Source organism: Alosa sapidissima, chromosome 9 (assembly GCF_018492685.1).
Source record: "Alosa sapidissima isolate fAloSap1 chromosome 9, fAloSap1.pri, whole genome shotgun sequence".
Classification (NCBI taxonomy): Eukaryota; Metazoa; Chordata; class Actinopteri; order Clupeiformes; family Clupeidae; genus Alosa; species Alosa sapidissima.
This window is the reverse complement of record NC_055965.1, coordinates 23,294,704-23,311,991: the sequence shown is the minus strand read 5'-3', so window position 1 is coordinate 23,311,991 and position 17,288 is coordinate 23,294,704. Positions and strand designations below refer to the sequence as shown.

General features: G+C 41.3%; 1 protein-coding gene across 1 annotated transcript; it reads left to right on the top strand.

Annotated features, from left to right (window-relative positions):
* Window positions 1-760: 760 nt before the first annotated feature.
* On the top strand, window positions 761-2,805 carry LOC121719548 (polymeric immunoglobulin receptor-like). The gene is made up of 4 exons (XM_042105283.1): window positions 761-857; window positions 1,115-1,411; window positions 1,569-1,880; window positions 2,183-2,805. Exons 1-4 carry the CDS (start codon window positions 785-787, stop codon window positions 2,485-2,487), a joined length of 987 nt encoding a protein of 328 aa, XP_041961217.1. The 5' UTR covers window positions 761-784; the 3' UTR covers window positions 2,488-2,805.
* The last annotated feature ends 14,483 nt before the right edge of the window (window positions 2,806-17,288 follow it).

Genomic DNA, 17,288 nt, shown 5'->3' with positions numbered 1-17,288 from the left:
CTATAAGGTCACAGCTTTCTAAAGAGACCAAGCATTTGATGGTAGGCCAAACTAGGTGGGAACAGTGGCCTCTGAAGTAGGCACAGTACAATTTCGAGGGGGAAAAGTCTAAAAATGCCCATCCCATATATTTTTCTCTCTATATGGGTTAGAGATTAATCTTCCATAATTTGCTATAGGAGTTGTGGTTGTGTTGTCATTGCGCACACAGTGAAGAAGAGTCATGGGTAATTACTGTCTGCAGTGTTTGCTGTAGGAGTTGTGGTTGTGTTGTCATTGCGCACACAGTGAAGAAGAGTCATGGGTAATTACTGTCTGCAGTGTTTGCTGTAGGAGTTGTGGTTGTGTTGCCATTGCGCACACAGTGAAGAGTCATGAGTCACTTTCTGCAAAAAAGACTGAGTGGACATATATTGATAAGGGACTATGCATCTGTCATTGCCAGTTCAGAGTAAATAAACCCCTTACTGGAAAAAAAATGAGGAACTTGAATTGCAAGTGTGATTGCTCAAGACAATGTAGGCTGCACAATCTGCTGTGTTAGCAGTTATCATACCAATTTATTTGCTTTTTACTGAAAATGAGAGAACTTGAATAAAAAAAAAAAATGCAATTGCTCAATATTTTGAGCTGCAGAGACGTATGCAAAATATGCTGATCAAGCAAAAACAGAGGGGAAAGAAAACATAGGAAAGAATTGCGTAACCCCTCCAGACAGGACTCCATATAAACGTCCCGGGTCCTCATTTCACTCCCAGAGAGCTGCTGACTCCCCTTCGTTACCATGTCAGAGATACAGTCTCCTCTCCAGATCCCTCTGAAGCATCTTCTGCTTCTCATTCTCTGCCTGATTCCTGGTAAGGAAAACAAACTATAATATTATTGTGTCTCTTAATATGTCTTAAATTATGCTTAACACAATATGATTGTATGTCCTAAATCATTATTAATAATTATTATATAACTATATATCTTTACTCTTTACTCTTATGTCATGGGTTTTAAATTTAAGATGAATGCTGTAAATATGAATGCTGCAAAGTGTATGATGTTGAAAATGTATATTATTATTATTATTATTATTATTATTATTTTCTCTTGACCTCAATGGTAGATTCCAGTGGTCAGGACATGGTCAGCTATGGTTACATTGGCGAGAGAACAGACATCTCCTGTCAATATCCGCCCAAGTTGGCATCCAAAACCAAAGACTTCTGTAAAGTCTGTGAGCGTGGGCTCTGTAACGTCATCGCCACCGGGCCGGGCCAGCGCTTTGGTTTCCAAGACAACAGGTCAGACAAGCTCGCCACCCTGACCCTGAGGCGAGTGGCAGACGGGGACAGTGGCGTTTACAAGTGCGGTTTCTCCACGGATGGAGACAGAGTCGACATTAAGACAATACAGTTTTGGGGTGAGTCATTTCATATATCATGATATCTATCATTATTATGTATACTGATTCTGTACACTTTATAAGGAGTTTCTAAATACATAGCTATCTCTGTTGCTGTTTCTATAATCTTTATGTACATATTCTCACTGGTGATTTCATCTTTTTTTACAAAAAGAACTGTCAAATATTGGTTATGAAGGCGGAGAGGTTACGTTCAGGTGCACGTACGCCCAGGGTTTTCAGACAAAGGCCAAATACTTCTACAAAAAGGACACTGCATCCCCGAACACCCTCATTGAGACCAAGGCAGGTCAAACCAGCCAGGTGGACGGGCGTGTCTCGCTTCAAGACCACACCAACGCCCGGGTCTTCACTGTCACCCTGCAGGAACTGACCGCACAGGACTCTGGGAAGTACAGCTGCGGAATGATAAGAGGTCAAAATGAACCTGATCATCTCTCTGAACGCAGGCTGGCCGTTAAAAGCGGTGAGTTTCAATTTACGGTAATTGTATGATTATGTTGTGCATTCAGTGTTTCATGTTCTTTAATTTGTTTCATGTTTTTTTGTCTTTTTTTATTTGGTTATCATCTAAAAACATAGAAAGAGAGAGAGAGAGAGAGAGAGAGAGAGAGAGAGAGAGAGCAGATTGATTAATTGATTGACCTGGTTAAATGGTTGGAAGATTGACAGCAAACAGTGTGTTAGGAAACAAAGGGTGAAGTTATGTTTGTCTCTGCCTCATTATGTGATGCGGTATTATATGTATGATGCATTTGTGATTTGCAGTGACCACTGTAAGTGGACACTTGGGGGGCTTTCTGAAGATTGCCTGCCCATATCAGAACGAGGAGGAATCGAGAGGCACCAAGCGTTTCTGCAGAGGAAAAGATCCGGTCAAGTGCCTGCAGGAAGGGTCAGTCGATGGTGACCGATTCACTTTGAATGACAGCACTTCTGCTACTGAGGGAGTCTTCACTGTGACCATCAAGGACCTGAGAGCAGAGGATGCTGGGATATACTGGTGTGTGGAGTTTGGAGAGGCAGGACCTGAGTTCACTTCTGCTGTCGATCTCGAAGTGTACACAAAATGATTGTTTTCCTAACGTGTATCTTTACAGTACATTTCTGATGCCAGTCAACGCTTTTTCCTTTTGTTTACTTTCACATTTTTTTGAAACAATAGGATGAGCAAAATGTTTGTGGCACTTCAACTGCAAATACATTACTTAAAGTTTTTTTGTAAATGGTCAATAAGATAGAATGTAATACTAACAATGGATTTTTGTAGCCTGGGTGTTCCCATGCTGCCTTGCGCGCAATTTGATTCACGCTGCTAAGGCAGCCTGGAGACCATGGAGCAAATTTTCGCCTGAGATAGGGAACCAATCACAGAACAGGGGGGAAAGCAAGACGATGATGAGCTATGCACAGACGCATTTGATAGACATCCGTGGCACCCAATAAACGGATCCGGGCATTTTTTTCAAATACGAGAAAATGAACGTTTGGTTCCCAGACCACGTCTCATTGAGAAGTGGTGGTGCTAGCCAGGCTAGGATTTTTGATTGTTGTGTCCATATCCATAACTTTTTTTATATTGCTGCTTTGATACCTCTGCCTATTTTGATGTACATCAAAACAAAAATATTTGACTTTTAAAAAAAAAAAAAAAAAAGCCAACAGCTAACGCATTAATTCAAAATGTGTGTTTTTATTTTAACATCATACTGTACACAAGAATGTGGGACATTACACATGTATGAACATACTGAAGTAAAAGGGACCATGTGAATCATAGACTGTATTTATAGAATATACATACTGTAATATAATGTGCAAAAATAGTTCTATATATATGGTCTATGATGTGAATGATTCAAGATACTGTATCTTGAATGCACCACAACGTCTGCACCAGAAATCTTCCATTGCCTTGGATGCGTTGAATACAGCGCCTCTTCAGGTACAAAGTTGTATTACAAAGGAGTTCTGAATAGTTTGAAGTTAGGTGGTTAACATAACAGATATCTGGGCAACAGAGCATAGGTGATTTTGATATTATGGCAAGGTGGCTACAGGAAATATTAACCAATACCCTGCCAATCAACGTGATGAGGATGGTGAGCATGATGATGAAAATTATGATAATGAAGACAATAACAACTGATATTCTACAATTAAAACTGAACACTCAAATGATGTACTTAATGTATAAGTGCAGTGTAAGTGATGTATTAAACACAATGCATTGAGTCGTTCATGGGTTGCAGCACTGCAAAGCTGACTTTTCTAACCAAGTGTGAAATCTGATAAATCTAGAAACATCTAGTTGGTATTGTTTTTAGTATAAAGAGACTTACCTAGAGCTCTCTCGTAAGATGGTTTTGACTTCATTTAATAAGAGTTTGAATTATTTGAAATAGTTAAGGCAATATGAAAAAATAAAAATACATTGCCAGTTTGACAGTTAGAACACTCAGGGAAGATAAGTATAAGTATATATACTCTTTTGATCCCGTGAGGGAAATTTGGTCTCTGCATTTATCCCAATCCGTGAATTAGTGAAACACACAGCACACAGTGAACACACAGTGAGGTGAAGCACCTGTGAGCGCAGTGAGCTGCCTGCAACAACAGCGGCGCTCGGGGAGCAGTGAGGGGTTAGGTACCTTGCTCAAGAGCACTTCAGCCGTGCCTACTGGTTGGAGTTTGAACCGGCAACCCTCCGGTTACAAGTCCGGAGCGCTAATCAGTAGGCTATGGCTGCCCCAATACATAGATAACACAGCAATACACTTTATATTTTGAGAATATGGCTTCTCCTTCATGTTAGCCCTGACCATACTCTGAAAATCAGTTATGAGTCATTCTGCTCATCAGTTGTTCTACTTTGAGCACATCTCATGAAGCCAATAAACAGTTATGAGAAAATGTAAACTTTAGAAACAAGAAAGTAGCATTTATCCATAATCCCTAGAAGCAACCCACCAATATCAGTAAACATGAGCATTACCATCACCACACAGGCTCATATTACATCCAGTTTATAGCCGCATGGATTATTTCATTAATCAATCTAAACTACAGTACTGTATATAGTGCCACAAGCTTTTTTCCAGCACTGTAATAACGACAACTTCATTTGAATCTGTAAGAATGTTGAAACTCAGGCCTGAAATACTGTAGCGTGGCTCGGACATGCCGATACGGAAACGTGTTACTGTTATGCTTACCTTCATGCAGTGGGTTATGGGAGAAATGTACGCAAGACATTCTGGGTAAGCTCCCTAAGTTATGCGATAATCACCGGTGACGCGTTATGTATGTGTATAAATTAGCCGGCTGATGCCGGTTTTATGTTATGGGATGCCACCCAGGTTGTAGGGTATAACCACTGGGTTTATAATCTGGCCCATTCCAAGTTATGTGTGTGTATTAATCTCTGTACATGCTGGTAATAAACTGCCAAGAAAGAAAGCAATTCCTTGCCTCATCACACTACATTAAATATACCCGCATAACTTATGATTTAAAAATTAAATGAATCTAATAAGTCATAAAATGAGTCACAAATGACACATTCTCTTCTCTTGCACTTATTATTTCTGTCTGTCTTATGTTCCGGTTCTATACAGACATAGGGGATCCATCACCTCTCTCTCTCTCTCTCTCTCTCTCTCTATACAGACATAGGGGATCCATCACCTCTCTCTCTCTCTCTCTCTCTCTTCCCCTCTATACAGACACAAATAAGGGGATCCATCACCTCTCTCTCTCTCTATTCCCCTCTATACAGACACAAATAAGGGGATCCATCACCTCTCTCTCTCTCTCTCTCTCTCTCTCTCTCTGTACAGACACAAATAAGGGGATCCATCACCTCTCTCTCTCTCTCTCTCTCTGTACAGACACAAATAAGGGGATCCATCACCTCTCTCTCTCTCTCTCTGTACAGACAGAAATAATCAATTCTCTGTCTCTCTCTCTCTCTCTCTCTGTACAGACATAAATAAGGGGATCCATCACCTCTCTCTCTCTCTCTCTCTCTCTCTCTCTCTGTACAGACATAAATAAGGGGATCCATCACCTCTCTCTCTCTTGCTTTCTTCCTTCTTAGCTTTCCCTCTCTCTGTATTATAAACCATGTGATGACACCACTAGGGGTGTGTGGAAAGCCTTGCATTCACTGGTAAACCACATCACACCATTGTTTTGGGAGGGGGAGAGGGGTTGTTTTTCATTGATTGTATGGGCATGTCACAGCAGTGGTGAAGAGCCACTGGGGTATTCTTACTGTATTCTGATGTGTTCATATGTTACTTCTGTGTGTAGTATACAAGAGGGAGAGGTCCATATTATTAAGTGTGCTTGCAAAGCACACTTATTGTTCTTCTTAAGTTTTATTATTATTATTTTTCCCGTCTCCCTAATTTTTTGTCAGCCCTAGCACCTAGTCCCTTTGAGACAGAGACACCGTTCCAACTTTAAAACGTCCGGTCGGTACCGGTGTAAGTTGGTCGCGAAGATGACATCAGGTGGGCGTGGGAAGGATTTTTGATTTTCAAAAGCGTTTGCCCGTCACAGCCAAACGAAATCGACGGCGAAGCTCCGAAACAGGAAGTCGTCCATCAAATCGATACCAAATTTTGTATATGAACTGGGGACTCCAATGTGAGGGTGCATAAGCTAAAAAAAAAAAGAAATATTCCAAAAGTTTCCATCATTTTGCAAACCACCCACAGGTATTTGGTAACTCTCACCATTCACCTTCTATCACAATACCTTCCAAGTATGCTCAATGCCTCTGGGCAGCCACAATGTCTCCGGGTAACCTTGCCCACTCATGAAATCCTTGCTCTGCCATGGGATAGTATGGACTTACGAACTGAAATAGTAAGGAGAACAGTAGCTATATATAGCTTACATAATAGAGTTGTTTTCACATTGACGGTATTCAAATTAAATTTTTCATTATTGTTAAATATCATGATGGGAGAGTATTATTAAAAATGTTACAAGTACAGTATGCAAATTCATATGTTTACGGGAAATTAGGTTTTACTGGGTTGTTTTGTTGTAAAGACATGCAAGGCATTCTGGGCCGTAATGAACAGTGGTCGGCAGCACTCCATAGGCTACGTATTAATATGAATAGGTGTTTCTGTAAACCTAGGGACAATAAACAGCTATCTCTGTTACAAAAACGAGCTGGTAATCGCTCATTGAAGAGGGAACTATGATAAAAAGATTGTTTTCCTAAAAGCATGGTGTTGACAAAATATTAAGCAGGAAATGCCACGTTAATCTTAAATAGCCTACTGAACGCTAGGTGGCAACGTTGTATTACATTTCACTAAATGCGGTGGAATTAGTGTGAGCTTCACAAGGAAAGAAGGTGCAAATATTATGTAATTTATCATGGGAAATTATTGGAAATGTTATTTCTTGTTTATTCTAATTGCAAACCACACACATCCATTCGTAATCACACGTACACATTTAATACTGGAAGACTGTCATTTCGTTTATTTGATGTTGCTTAGCAACGGGGACAGACTTCAGAGCAAATATTCTAGAACAGAGCTTCAGAGAGACACGTTTTGAGTTTGTGGCCAAGTACCTAAAATATCAGTTTCCATGTGTATGTGCTGGATGGTGTGCTTCCTTTTAGTGATGGGGACGAGACCGCCTATGCCGAGTCCGAGACAAGACCGAGTCTTTGAAGGGTCGAGAACGAGTCGAGACCGAGTCCGTTGGTTTTCAAATACAGTCGAGTCCGAGTCAAGACCGAGTCTTTGAGGAAGCAAGTCCGAGTCGAGACCAAGACCATAAAAACATGTCAGTTTTCATATTCATGATTTAATATCACCCCAATTAATAATCAACAGTTAGGCCCAGGCTTGGATTTTCACCATTTTAGGGGCAAGGCCACTTGGCCTTCAGTTGGGCATATTTGGTGGGGGGCACAAAGGCCACATGTCAGGGCACCAAGGCCAAAGTTAACTATACAGTAGTGGGCTATAAAAATAATTAAAGTTGTATTTAGCCTATTCACAGCAGTAAACCTGCATCACCGTATGAAACATTACAAAAACATGAAACATGACATATTACATAGAACTGTAAATCATCTGATCATCTAATATTTAGATGTCTAGGCTATATTTAATATTTATATTTATTTTATATTTGGCCTGTTATGGAATCATGTATTGAACAATTTAAGCACAGCTCAGCTTTAAGAAACTCAAATAGCCTAGATGCATGCTTAGCATTTTTTGATCATTAAGACTCCTTTCACAAACTCTTACTCAGCTGTACAGTATATCCCCTGATTTTAATATTTACCTATATCTAGGCAATATTTGTAACATTTATTTTGTATTTGGCCTGTTATAAAATCATGAAGAACGATTTAAACACATTTTGAAACCTAAAGACCAAAGTTGGAGACATGAATGTAGACCTTGCTGCAGATTACATTTTTAATTTAACCGGAATATACTCTGGAACGGCTTACTGTACACGGGACTGCTTTATTTCTGGTAAGGTCTGCTGTTTATTCTGATATATGGTTTATCATGTGTTGAACTAAGGGTTCGTGAAGTATTCCACCGAGATGAATGGGTAGGGGAGATGGGTATAGCACCTTATGTAGATGTGTCTGTGTGATGAGTAGGCTTAATGATTGCGAGTATTTCAACTGAGAAGAACGGGTGAGTTTGGACTTTCTGGCTTGCCATGCGCTGTCATTTTCTCCACTGTGTAAGACTGAATTAGTTTGTGCTGTAATGCTAAGATTATTTTGACAGGCTATAGGCTAAATAAAAATCGCTATTAAACGGACACAAAGCAGAATATTGAAAGAAGGGGGCACCAAGGCCAACGCAAGGGGCAAAGACGTGGCTGCCGTGAAATTTCATTTTCATTTTTTTTTAAATATGAACATAAAAAAATGCGCTGGTCTCGAGGACTCGGTCTGAAATTACGAGTCCTTCTCCTCCCACTGTGGTCCGAGACCGAGTCAAGACCGAGTCTTTGAAGGAACAAGTCCGAGTCGAGTCCGAGAAAGCAGAAATCGGTCTCGAGACCGGTTATTTGTCAAATAAACCAGTAAAACAGAATTAGGGGATGGAATATATAACATTCACACTCAAAGCTCATATTTTTTAAATAAGTCAGTGAAAAAGTATCCTGACAAACAAGCAGCATTTTAATGCCTTAGTCATATTTCATAATTTCAAATTTTTCTCTAGGTTACCTGATAGCCCAGTTTGAGAGGTGTAAGACGCATGACATTATTTATTTTTGCAGCCAATCACTGCTGTTGTTTTATTTTATTGATTTGATTTTAGTCATAGAAGCTAAATTCGAAGGCAGGCCACAGGTAAAATCCAACAAACTGCATTCAAGCACACTTTCGCAGTTCCCGCCGGAAATGCAGTCTAGTTGTACATAACTGGGCCTTAGGCCTGTGTACCAGCAGGAAGGTCATACAGGCCAATGTTTATGAACATCCGGGGAACATCAGTGATAACATGGTCCGAGGGAGACAGCATGTCTGCCTATTCGGGCTATCTCCATCTGGCCAGGGCTGGGTTTTGTACACTGGTTGGCACCTGCCACGTTGGCATGATTGACGTTTGTATGTTTTAGTATAACAGGCTTTGTCTTAGGTTTTGACACGGAGACGGATCGAGGAAGCAACCCAAGGAGCATCTTCTGTCGGAAGGCTCAGCAGCCGCTTCTAATAACGACCACAACTGTTAGACTCTGCAGAGTTTTACTGTTTGAGACTTAGCCTGTGTGCTGTTATTCATTGTTGTACCATCTACAATAAATCATCATCTAATCGCCGATTCTGATCCCGCCGTCAAGCTTTATTGACCATCTTCAATACAGACATTAGAACTAAAACACAACGCAACAACCAGAGAATCTAACACACTTTAACAACAAGAAGGCAAAGAAGAAAAAGAAGAAGAATCTAAGAAGCAATTTAGATCTGCACATGTATTACAAGGCTTAGAAGGGTATTTTTATGCTTTGCTCCTATGTTTAGGACATATAAGGGCTAATACTTTATTTGTACAACTCTACAGCACTAAACATGCCACAATGCACCTTGTTAGGGACATTGCCAGGTCAAGTTAACATGGGTTTCCCCATGATGCTGCCAGACCCGCACAATTTTATTCACGCTGCTAGGCAGCCTGGATTACATGGACCAAATTTTCACCTCAACGAAGGAACCAATCACAGAACGGAGGGGGGACAGCAAGACAATGACGACACACCGAAGCGGTTATGAGCTACGTACAGACGCATTTTAAGACATTCATAGCACACAATAAATGGCTCTGGGCATTCGTAAACCACGTCTCAAATACAAGAAAATAAATTTGTAGTTTCCAGACCCCATGTCCCTCACACGCTACCTACCCACACATGCACTTGTGGTTTTTTGAGTGTGAGGACAGAAGAGGAAGTTGGTTTCTCTTTTTTGTATGCCGAGAAGGAGCCGTCAAAAGTAAAAAAAACCAAAAAAACAATTATTGCGTAACCCCTCCAGACAGGACACCATATAAACGTCCCGGGTCCTCATTTCACTCCCATAGAGCTGCTGACTCCCCTTCGTTACCATGTCAGAGATACAGTCTCCTCTCCAGGTCCGTCTGAAGCATCTTCTGCTTCTCATTCTCTGTCTGATTCCTGGTAAGGAAAACAATATTAGCTTTTCTACATGTTTCTATTATATTGTTGTTTTGAAATATATTTCAGTATGCATTTTGCTGAATCAGAATATTGCCAGAATAGTAGTATTAGAATTACCAGTCAAAAAATACATGTGGAGAGTTTATATTCAATTATACTGATTTGTTATGTTTGTAGATCTGTAGAGACTAAGGAAAATAAGTTTGTTAAGTTTGAGCTGGTCACTCTCTTCAGATATTAAGTTATCATAAAAATATCTCTTTGATTTTCATTCACACAACAACAGAATCCCTCTGTCACAACATGGTAAGGTATGGCTACATTGGCGAGAGAACAGACATCTCCTGCAAATACCAGCCCTCGTACGCAAGCTTAACTAAGCGTTTCTGTAAACTCGGTGGCGCTGGTGGGAAGTGTACCACTGTCCACACTGGACCTGAAGAACGGTTTGGGCTACAAGACGACCAAATAAACAAGCGCCTCACCTTGACCTTCAGGAGAGTTGCCATTGGAGACAGCGGTGTTTACATCTGCCAGTTCCTCCCAGTCAACCAACAAGAAAACAACACAACAATGCAACAACAACAAAAAAACAATACAATACAATTTTGGGGTGAGTCTAACACAGAGATTTCTCTCTTCCTCTCTCTTTTTTTCTCTCTCTCTCTCTGATTTGTTCTGTTTCTCCCTAAAAAGAATTGTCAAATATTGGATATGAGGGTGGAGATGCTGTCTTCAGGTGCACGTATGCTCAGCGTTTTAAAGAAAAGCAGAAGAATTTTCAATCAGAAGTCGCTCCAAACAGGAGGCTCACCCTCCTTGATTCCCCCAGCGACCGCATATTCACTGTGACCCTCCCCAACCTGACAGCAAAGGACTCTGGGATCCACTACTGTATAATGGGAGCCCAAGAAGTTCAACATCAACGGAGGCTGATGGTGAAAAGCTGTACGTCTTCACTTTGTTGTATCATTTTTTAGCTTTTTTTTGCTTTGAATTGGGCAGGATAGTAAAGAGGAAGTGCATGGGACAGCGAGACGGGAGCAAAGATTGTTAAGGCGGAGCAAGATACTTCGTCGTAGTTCATGTCTATGGGCGCGAAATGGGGATCGAATCCTGTCTGCATAAAGAGGCGTGTCGATGACGTATTGACGAGCGTAAGTTGCAACCGGCCAACAGCAGCGGCAGAAATAACCGGCGCACACCTGATATAAGGTTGATTTTCTCCAGACTGGATTGCTCAAAAATGCTAAAAATGTACCTGAAATGTTCAGAAGGGTTTGAGGATCATGAAAATGTGCCCGAAATTCACATTCCTAACTCTATAGAACCAAGACCTTAGCATATGTGGTGAAATTCTGAGCTATGCCCATAGACTTCAATGGAGCAGTCGCTGCCTCTGCTCTGCATAAAGGGGGATTTTGACCCCCCCCCCCCCCTCGTGCGATCCGGGTTCCCGGAAGTGGCTCCTGATGAAATATCTTGCTCCGCCTTAACAATCTTTGACGGGAGTAGGATTGGGAAATCGGTGTGCGTGGGACAGCGAGACGGGAGTAGGATTGGGAAATCAGCGTGGGTGGGACAGCTAGACGGGAGTAGGATTGAGAAATCAGCGTGGGTGGGCCTCCAACCTGAATCCCTATGGGCCCAATGTGGTATGGTCACTGCAGCTGGTTCCTCCACAGATCCCCTTGTTTAGTTGGGGTTCTTGTTAAATTACTTGTTAAGTAATTTGTTGGGGCTTTTTGCCTTTATTCTGATATAGTACTCTGAAGCAAAACAAAAAAGCTGCTATCTTTGAGGTCTGGTACCTTGCGATTTTTCCTAAGGGGAAACAACATGGGGGTTTTGATTTATCGCGGGGACGAGGAAGTCTGAAATGCAGACGTATTGCTCAACACACTTTTGTCCTCTGCCTTTGAGTGGCTCTTGTGATTAGGGCTGGGCGATAAAACGATTGCGATATGTATCGCAATAGACATGTAACCGATATCAATAAAAATATGTTCGATAGAACATTCGATAATTAAAAGCAACACACACCTCCCGCCTTACGTTGTCCATAAATAAATAGGCTAAATACAGCTTGCATTGTAGTATGTGCAACTCTACCAGGCGATGGAATAGGCCTACCTGAACACAGACTCTCAATGAGTCCTTGCCCCGTGCACTCTCTCTCTCTCTCTCTCCCTCTCAACAGGTGCATCCCTCCTCAGCATGCAAACGTAATCCAAACATTTACAATCGTGCAAGACAACTGGCTAAATTGCTATAAAATTAGCATCATTAGCACGCTGCACGAATTTGTTCAAAACTGTTGCATTCAAATTGACTAAATTCTAATAATCTCAATCGCGATGCAAATGGAAAAGTATTTTCTAAGACTCAAACGGGCCTGTCCCAAGGAGAAAAAGTATTAATTTGAAACTTAAACACACGTGGGGACACTGAACAGTCCAACCAGTAGACTATGATAAACTAGCAAAACTACTTTGTTTACAATATTTCCAGGCTTCAACCAGTGCTGCTTTTCATTCAGACTTATGTACATTTATTTATTTGAGTGTATTTCTTTTCCCTGTTTGCTTTGATTGATATGTGGTAATTAAAATCAAAGGAAGGTTAAGTTTAAAATAAAAGTGTTTAAATTTAACCCCCCCCTTTTTTTTAAATCAATAGTTATCAATATCTACTGATAAGAAGAAATACTTATATATTGTGATACAGTTTTCAGCCATATCGCCCAGCCCTACTTGTAATCTTCGGTACGATGGCAAACTTAGATTTTTGCTACAAAGCTAACTTGCAATAGGTATTTAGCTTCAATTAACACCCGGAACTCCTTATATGGGCAACAATGGCAGCTTTGGTTTTTGTAGGCAAACTTGAGAGGTCTATGACCATAGATATTAGAAAGCTAGATTGGGCTCCCAAACGTATGTAAAAAGGATCGCCATCTTGGTGGGGGCAATCAATAACTGGAGGTCACTAGAGAACTCGAGCCCAATGCGGTATCTAGCTTTCTAATATTTATGTCAATAGGCGTGTTCGACTTGAGGCAGATCTGACTTGGTCTGGCTTTCTACCTAAACGTGATCTTCAGAGGCTAGCCGGGAGGAGCTACAACAGAGGGCAGCTCATCCCGGACAGACAGGCTACAGTCTGCCTGACGTGACTCGTGGGAGATATCGCGGAATTTTGTTTGCAATAAATACAGCAGAACTTTCATTCTTACTCATAAAAATGAGCATGATGACTGACGAAATAAATTCTTATGATGTAGTTTAAATAAACCACTGTTGTATACAGTTAACAGGCCTGCATTGTAGCACATAAATTCAATATCAAGTGTTTCCCCTATATGTGTGTCTATCTATTTAGCCAACAGCAGAAAATAACAGAACAGAATATCCAAACGTTTTCAGTAGGCTAGCCTACCATTGTTGCAAAAATCACGTATAAGAAGGTATCCCTTCGATGTCTGTTTATTTTCGCATATTCCAACATAATTAAGCAGCATGAGACTCCCGTCATAATTGTCATGAGGACATTCCTCCCAAATGGCCCTATCACGTCTTTGAACTGACGTCATGAGGGCGTGTTTTAGCTCGTGCAGCTCGTGGAAGGCAACTGCAAGATCTGTCTGCAGGCTAAGACTCCCGCGATATTTTAAGGTCATGTGACATGGTGTCACGGTGGCAAGTCCCTCCGCGGCTGACAGAAGTCGGACAGAATTTCTAACCAGCAAGCATTGCGTCCATCCCAGTATGCATTGTGTTCAACCCAGCATGCATCACATCAAGTCAGATCTGCACAGATCTGACTCAAGTCGAACACGCCTTATGACACAGAAGAGAGTGACAGGAAGTGACCTTTGACCCGAATGTGATATGGGCCCTGTAACCAGTTGTGCGACAGCGCCCCCTAGTTGTGTTTTAAAATTCAACCTAATATCATCAATCATGTTATGCTCTGACCGTCTACACTGTACCTTTGAATGTTAAGCATGTACAATATGTAACAATAACTGATTGATTGCTATAACTGTATGCTTGGCAGTGAACACTGTGCCGGGGTACGAGGGGCAAGTGGTGGTTGTTAAATGCCACCAAGACAGCTGGAGAAGCCGCCAGCATTTCTGCCGAGGGAAAGATGCCATAAGGTGCCTGGAAGAGGGGCCAGTAATCGGGGAACGATTCTCTTTGGATAACAGCACTGCTGCTTCTGAGGGAGTCTTCACTGTGACCATCCAGGACCTGAGAGCAGAGGATGCTGGGATATACTGGTGTGTGGAGTTTGGAGAGGCAGGGCCTGAGTTCACTTCTGCTGTCGATCTCAAAGTTGTGAAAGGTATGGCAAAAGTATCTAGTTTGTTTAATCTTTATTAGTGGGCTTGATCAAGCAAGCCCATAGCATGACTTTTTGTACCGACTATTGCTTCTAGTGTTTGAGCTATCGATACAGTGTATTATTTATATGTCTCTGTTCTCTTCTAGTGTTTGAGCTATCGACACGGTGTATTATTTATATGTCCTCTCTGTTCTCTTCTAGTGTTTGAGCTATCGACACGGTGTATTATTTATATGTCTATGTTCTCTTCTAGTGTTTGAGCTATCGACACAGTGTATTATTTATATGTCTATGTTCTCTTCTAGTGTATGAGCTATCGACACAGTGTATTATTTATATATCTATGTTCTCTTCTAGTGTTTGAGCTATCGACACAGTGTATTATTTATATGTCTATGTTCTCTTCTAGTGTATGAGCTATCGACACAGTGTATTATTTATATGTCTATGTTCTCTTCTAGTGTATGAGCTATCGACACAGTGTATTATTTATATGTCTATGTTCTCTTCTAGTGTATGAGCTATCGACACAGTGTATTATTTATATGTCTATGTTCTCTTCTAGTGTATGAGCTATCGACACAGTGTATTATTTATATGTCTATGTTCTCTTCTCACCCGTCTCTATTTATCCTTCTTACTTAAAAAAAAAAAAAACTCCCTATATGCAGGGTCGGCGCCAGAGAGCAAAGGGGGGGGGGGGGGGGTGGGCGCACCTGACAGGGGGCACCTCACCTCACTTTTATTTTTACTGTTATTTTTCCAAAATTGCCTTATAATAAAGAGCATCTTTCAAGCCTTTTGGATAACTGAAACAATATGATCATGGGGGAAAATAGTGCAAGAACATAGCCAGCACCAATAGAGCACACAGTATTTAATAGAATAGCGTTTCATACTGTAGGCTACACAGTAAAAGTACAAGTAAATAGGCTATAACAGACTCACCACTAACAGGCCTAGGCTACAGCTGAGTGCAAAATCTCATCACTGTGTCTTTCCATTCATTTCGAAATGTTCTTGTAAGATCCTGCTCAAAAAAAAAAAAATAGGCCTACTGATAATATCGCAACATTGCATGTTCTTGTAAGATCGTGCTCAAAAGCAAATTGCACATACTGATAATATCACGACATTGCATGTAGGCTATGTTATCACTCAATTTTTTTTTTTTTTTAAGTGCAGAATGAATTCTAACACATTTAGGCTATGAAGTGGCTAGGTTTGCAAATATGATGCAAAGAGATAACAGGGCACTCGGCCTGGCTTTTAGTATTTTGTGCTGCTCTGACAGTCCACTCTTATTGACTGTCAGTCTACTGTTTTTGACTTTGGATATGTAGGCTACTGTTTTGCAACGACAGGCTGTGAATGCCGACTCCACAACTGTTGCATTTCCCAGCCAGTTCCATGATAGGCTTTTTGTCACTGCATCCAAACATGTCTCCCTCTGGATAAAGCACTTATAACTTTATTGAATTTCCCCTGGGGATCAATAAAGTATCTATCTATCTAAGATCCGAGCTGTGTTGCAATCCCTAAAGGGCGATTCCATCTCCCCTCTTAAAGTGGCCTACATGACCCAAAGCACTATACTAGCGGAGCGGAGCGAATGGAGTTTTGTTGGAGCGTGGAACGCTTTTTAATTTAGAGGCCGGAGCAGCAGCGTCGGTGTCACGGGGGGGCCTTGGGGGGCCAGTGTGCCCCCCAAACAGGCCAGTGTGCCCCCAAACAGGCCAGTGTGCCCCCCAACTGAGTTCTCTCCCTGACATAAAGAAAACATCTAAATATTATTACGGCTATGATTGAAATGAAAACCATATTGAACACTGATGTTGAACACTTAGCCTACTCAAAAAGAAACATGACACGGACTGACACGTGCGTCAACTATGCTACTGTTGATTGTGTGCACAAATTGAGTGATGAAGAGGGATTCTGCACACTCGGACACGTTGCAGTGAGTGCCACCGATACATTTACCACCACTCCTGCAACGCCAAATGAGCATAAATCTCGACTAGTAGGGTTTTTAGACACTGCTGCATAAGGAAAATACAAGGTTTTTCGCGTTTTTGACCGCAGGATGACCGAAGCACCCAAGCTGAATGCATGAGCTGTTGATGTGAATAGCAGAAACCATAAATAAAGGGCCAAACTAACACGTCGCATTTCCTATATTATCCAATATTGTCCGGTGCTAACAGATCTAAGAGCAGTGTGAATATCCCGCTCCTTGCTCAAGTGGCTGTTTAGGCTACTCGGCCGCTCCTCCGCTCAAATTCGCGTCAGGTTGCTCCGCTCAATTTTGCTCCCTGCTCCACTTAAAAATCATCCCGCTCCAGTGAAATCACTCTAGGCTCGCTCCAATTTAAAAGAGGGAAAACTAATCTACTAGCCGAATTGTCAAAATGTGCTTTGATCCATGTGCGATCAGCTCTGTACATAAGATACCATGTTTTAAGGTGCAAATATCAAAAACAGGCGGTAATATGGCAGTACTTCTTAGTTCATACAGCCCTCAGTGTGTTGTTCTTGTCCACTCCCCTTCCTTATTATACAACATATGTCAGAAGTCTTTTCTGCAAGGTTCCTTTGAAGTATTGAATGTCTCCTCTTTCCCACTAACTCAGAGGCCACCTTTGCCATCTGGTTGTTGGTCGCTGTTGTTCCTGCTGTGTTCCTGCTTTTGGGCGTAGGCCTCCTGGTGGTCAAATACAAAAAGACATCCAAACAAGGTGAGTGAATCCATCTTCTGCAGAAATGTCTAGACTTGTTTTTACAGCAGTTTGTTCATTTTTAAAAATGCCCTATATCTCTGTCATAG

Bases quoted from the DNA above. Each gene is read 5' to 3' on its own strand.
- LOC121719548 (XM_042105283.1), top strand. From the start codon at position 785: ATGTCAGAGATACAGTCTCCTCTCCAGATCCCTCTGAAGCATCTTCTG. The intron at 858-1,114 runs GTAAGGAAAACA...CCTCAATGGTAG, and splicing joins CATTCTCTGCCTGATTCCTG to ATTCCAGTGGTCAGGACATG. The intron at 1,412-1,568 runs GTGAGTCATTTC...TTTTACAAAAAG, and splicing joins TAAGACAATACAGTTTTGGG to AACTGTCAAATATTGGTTAT.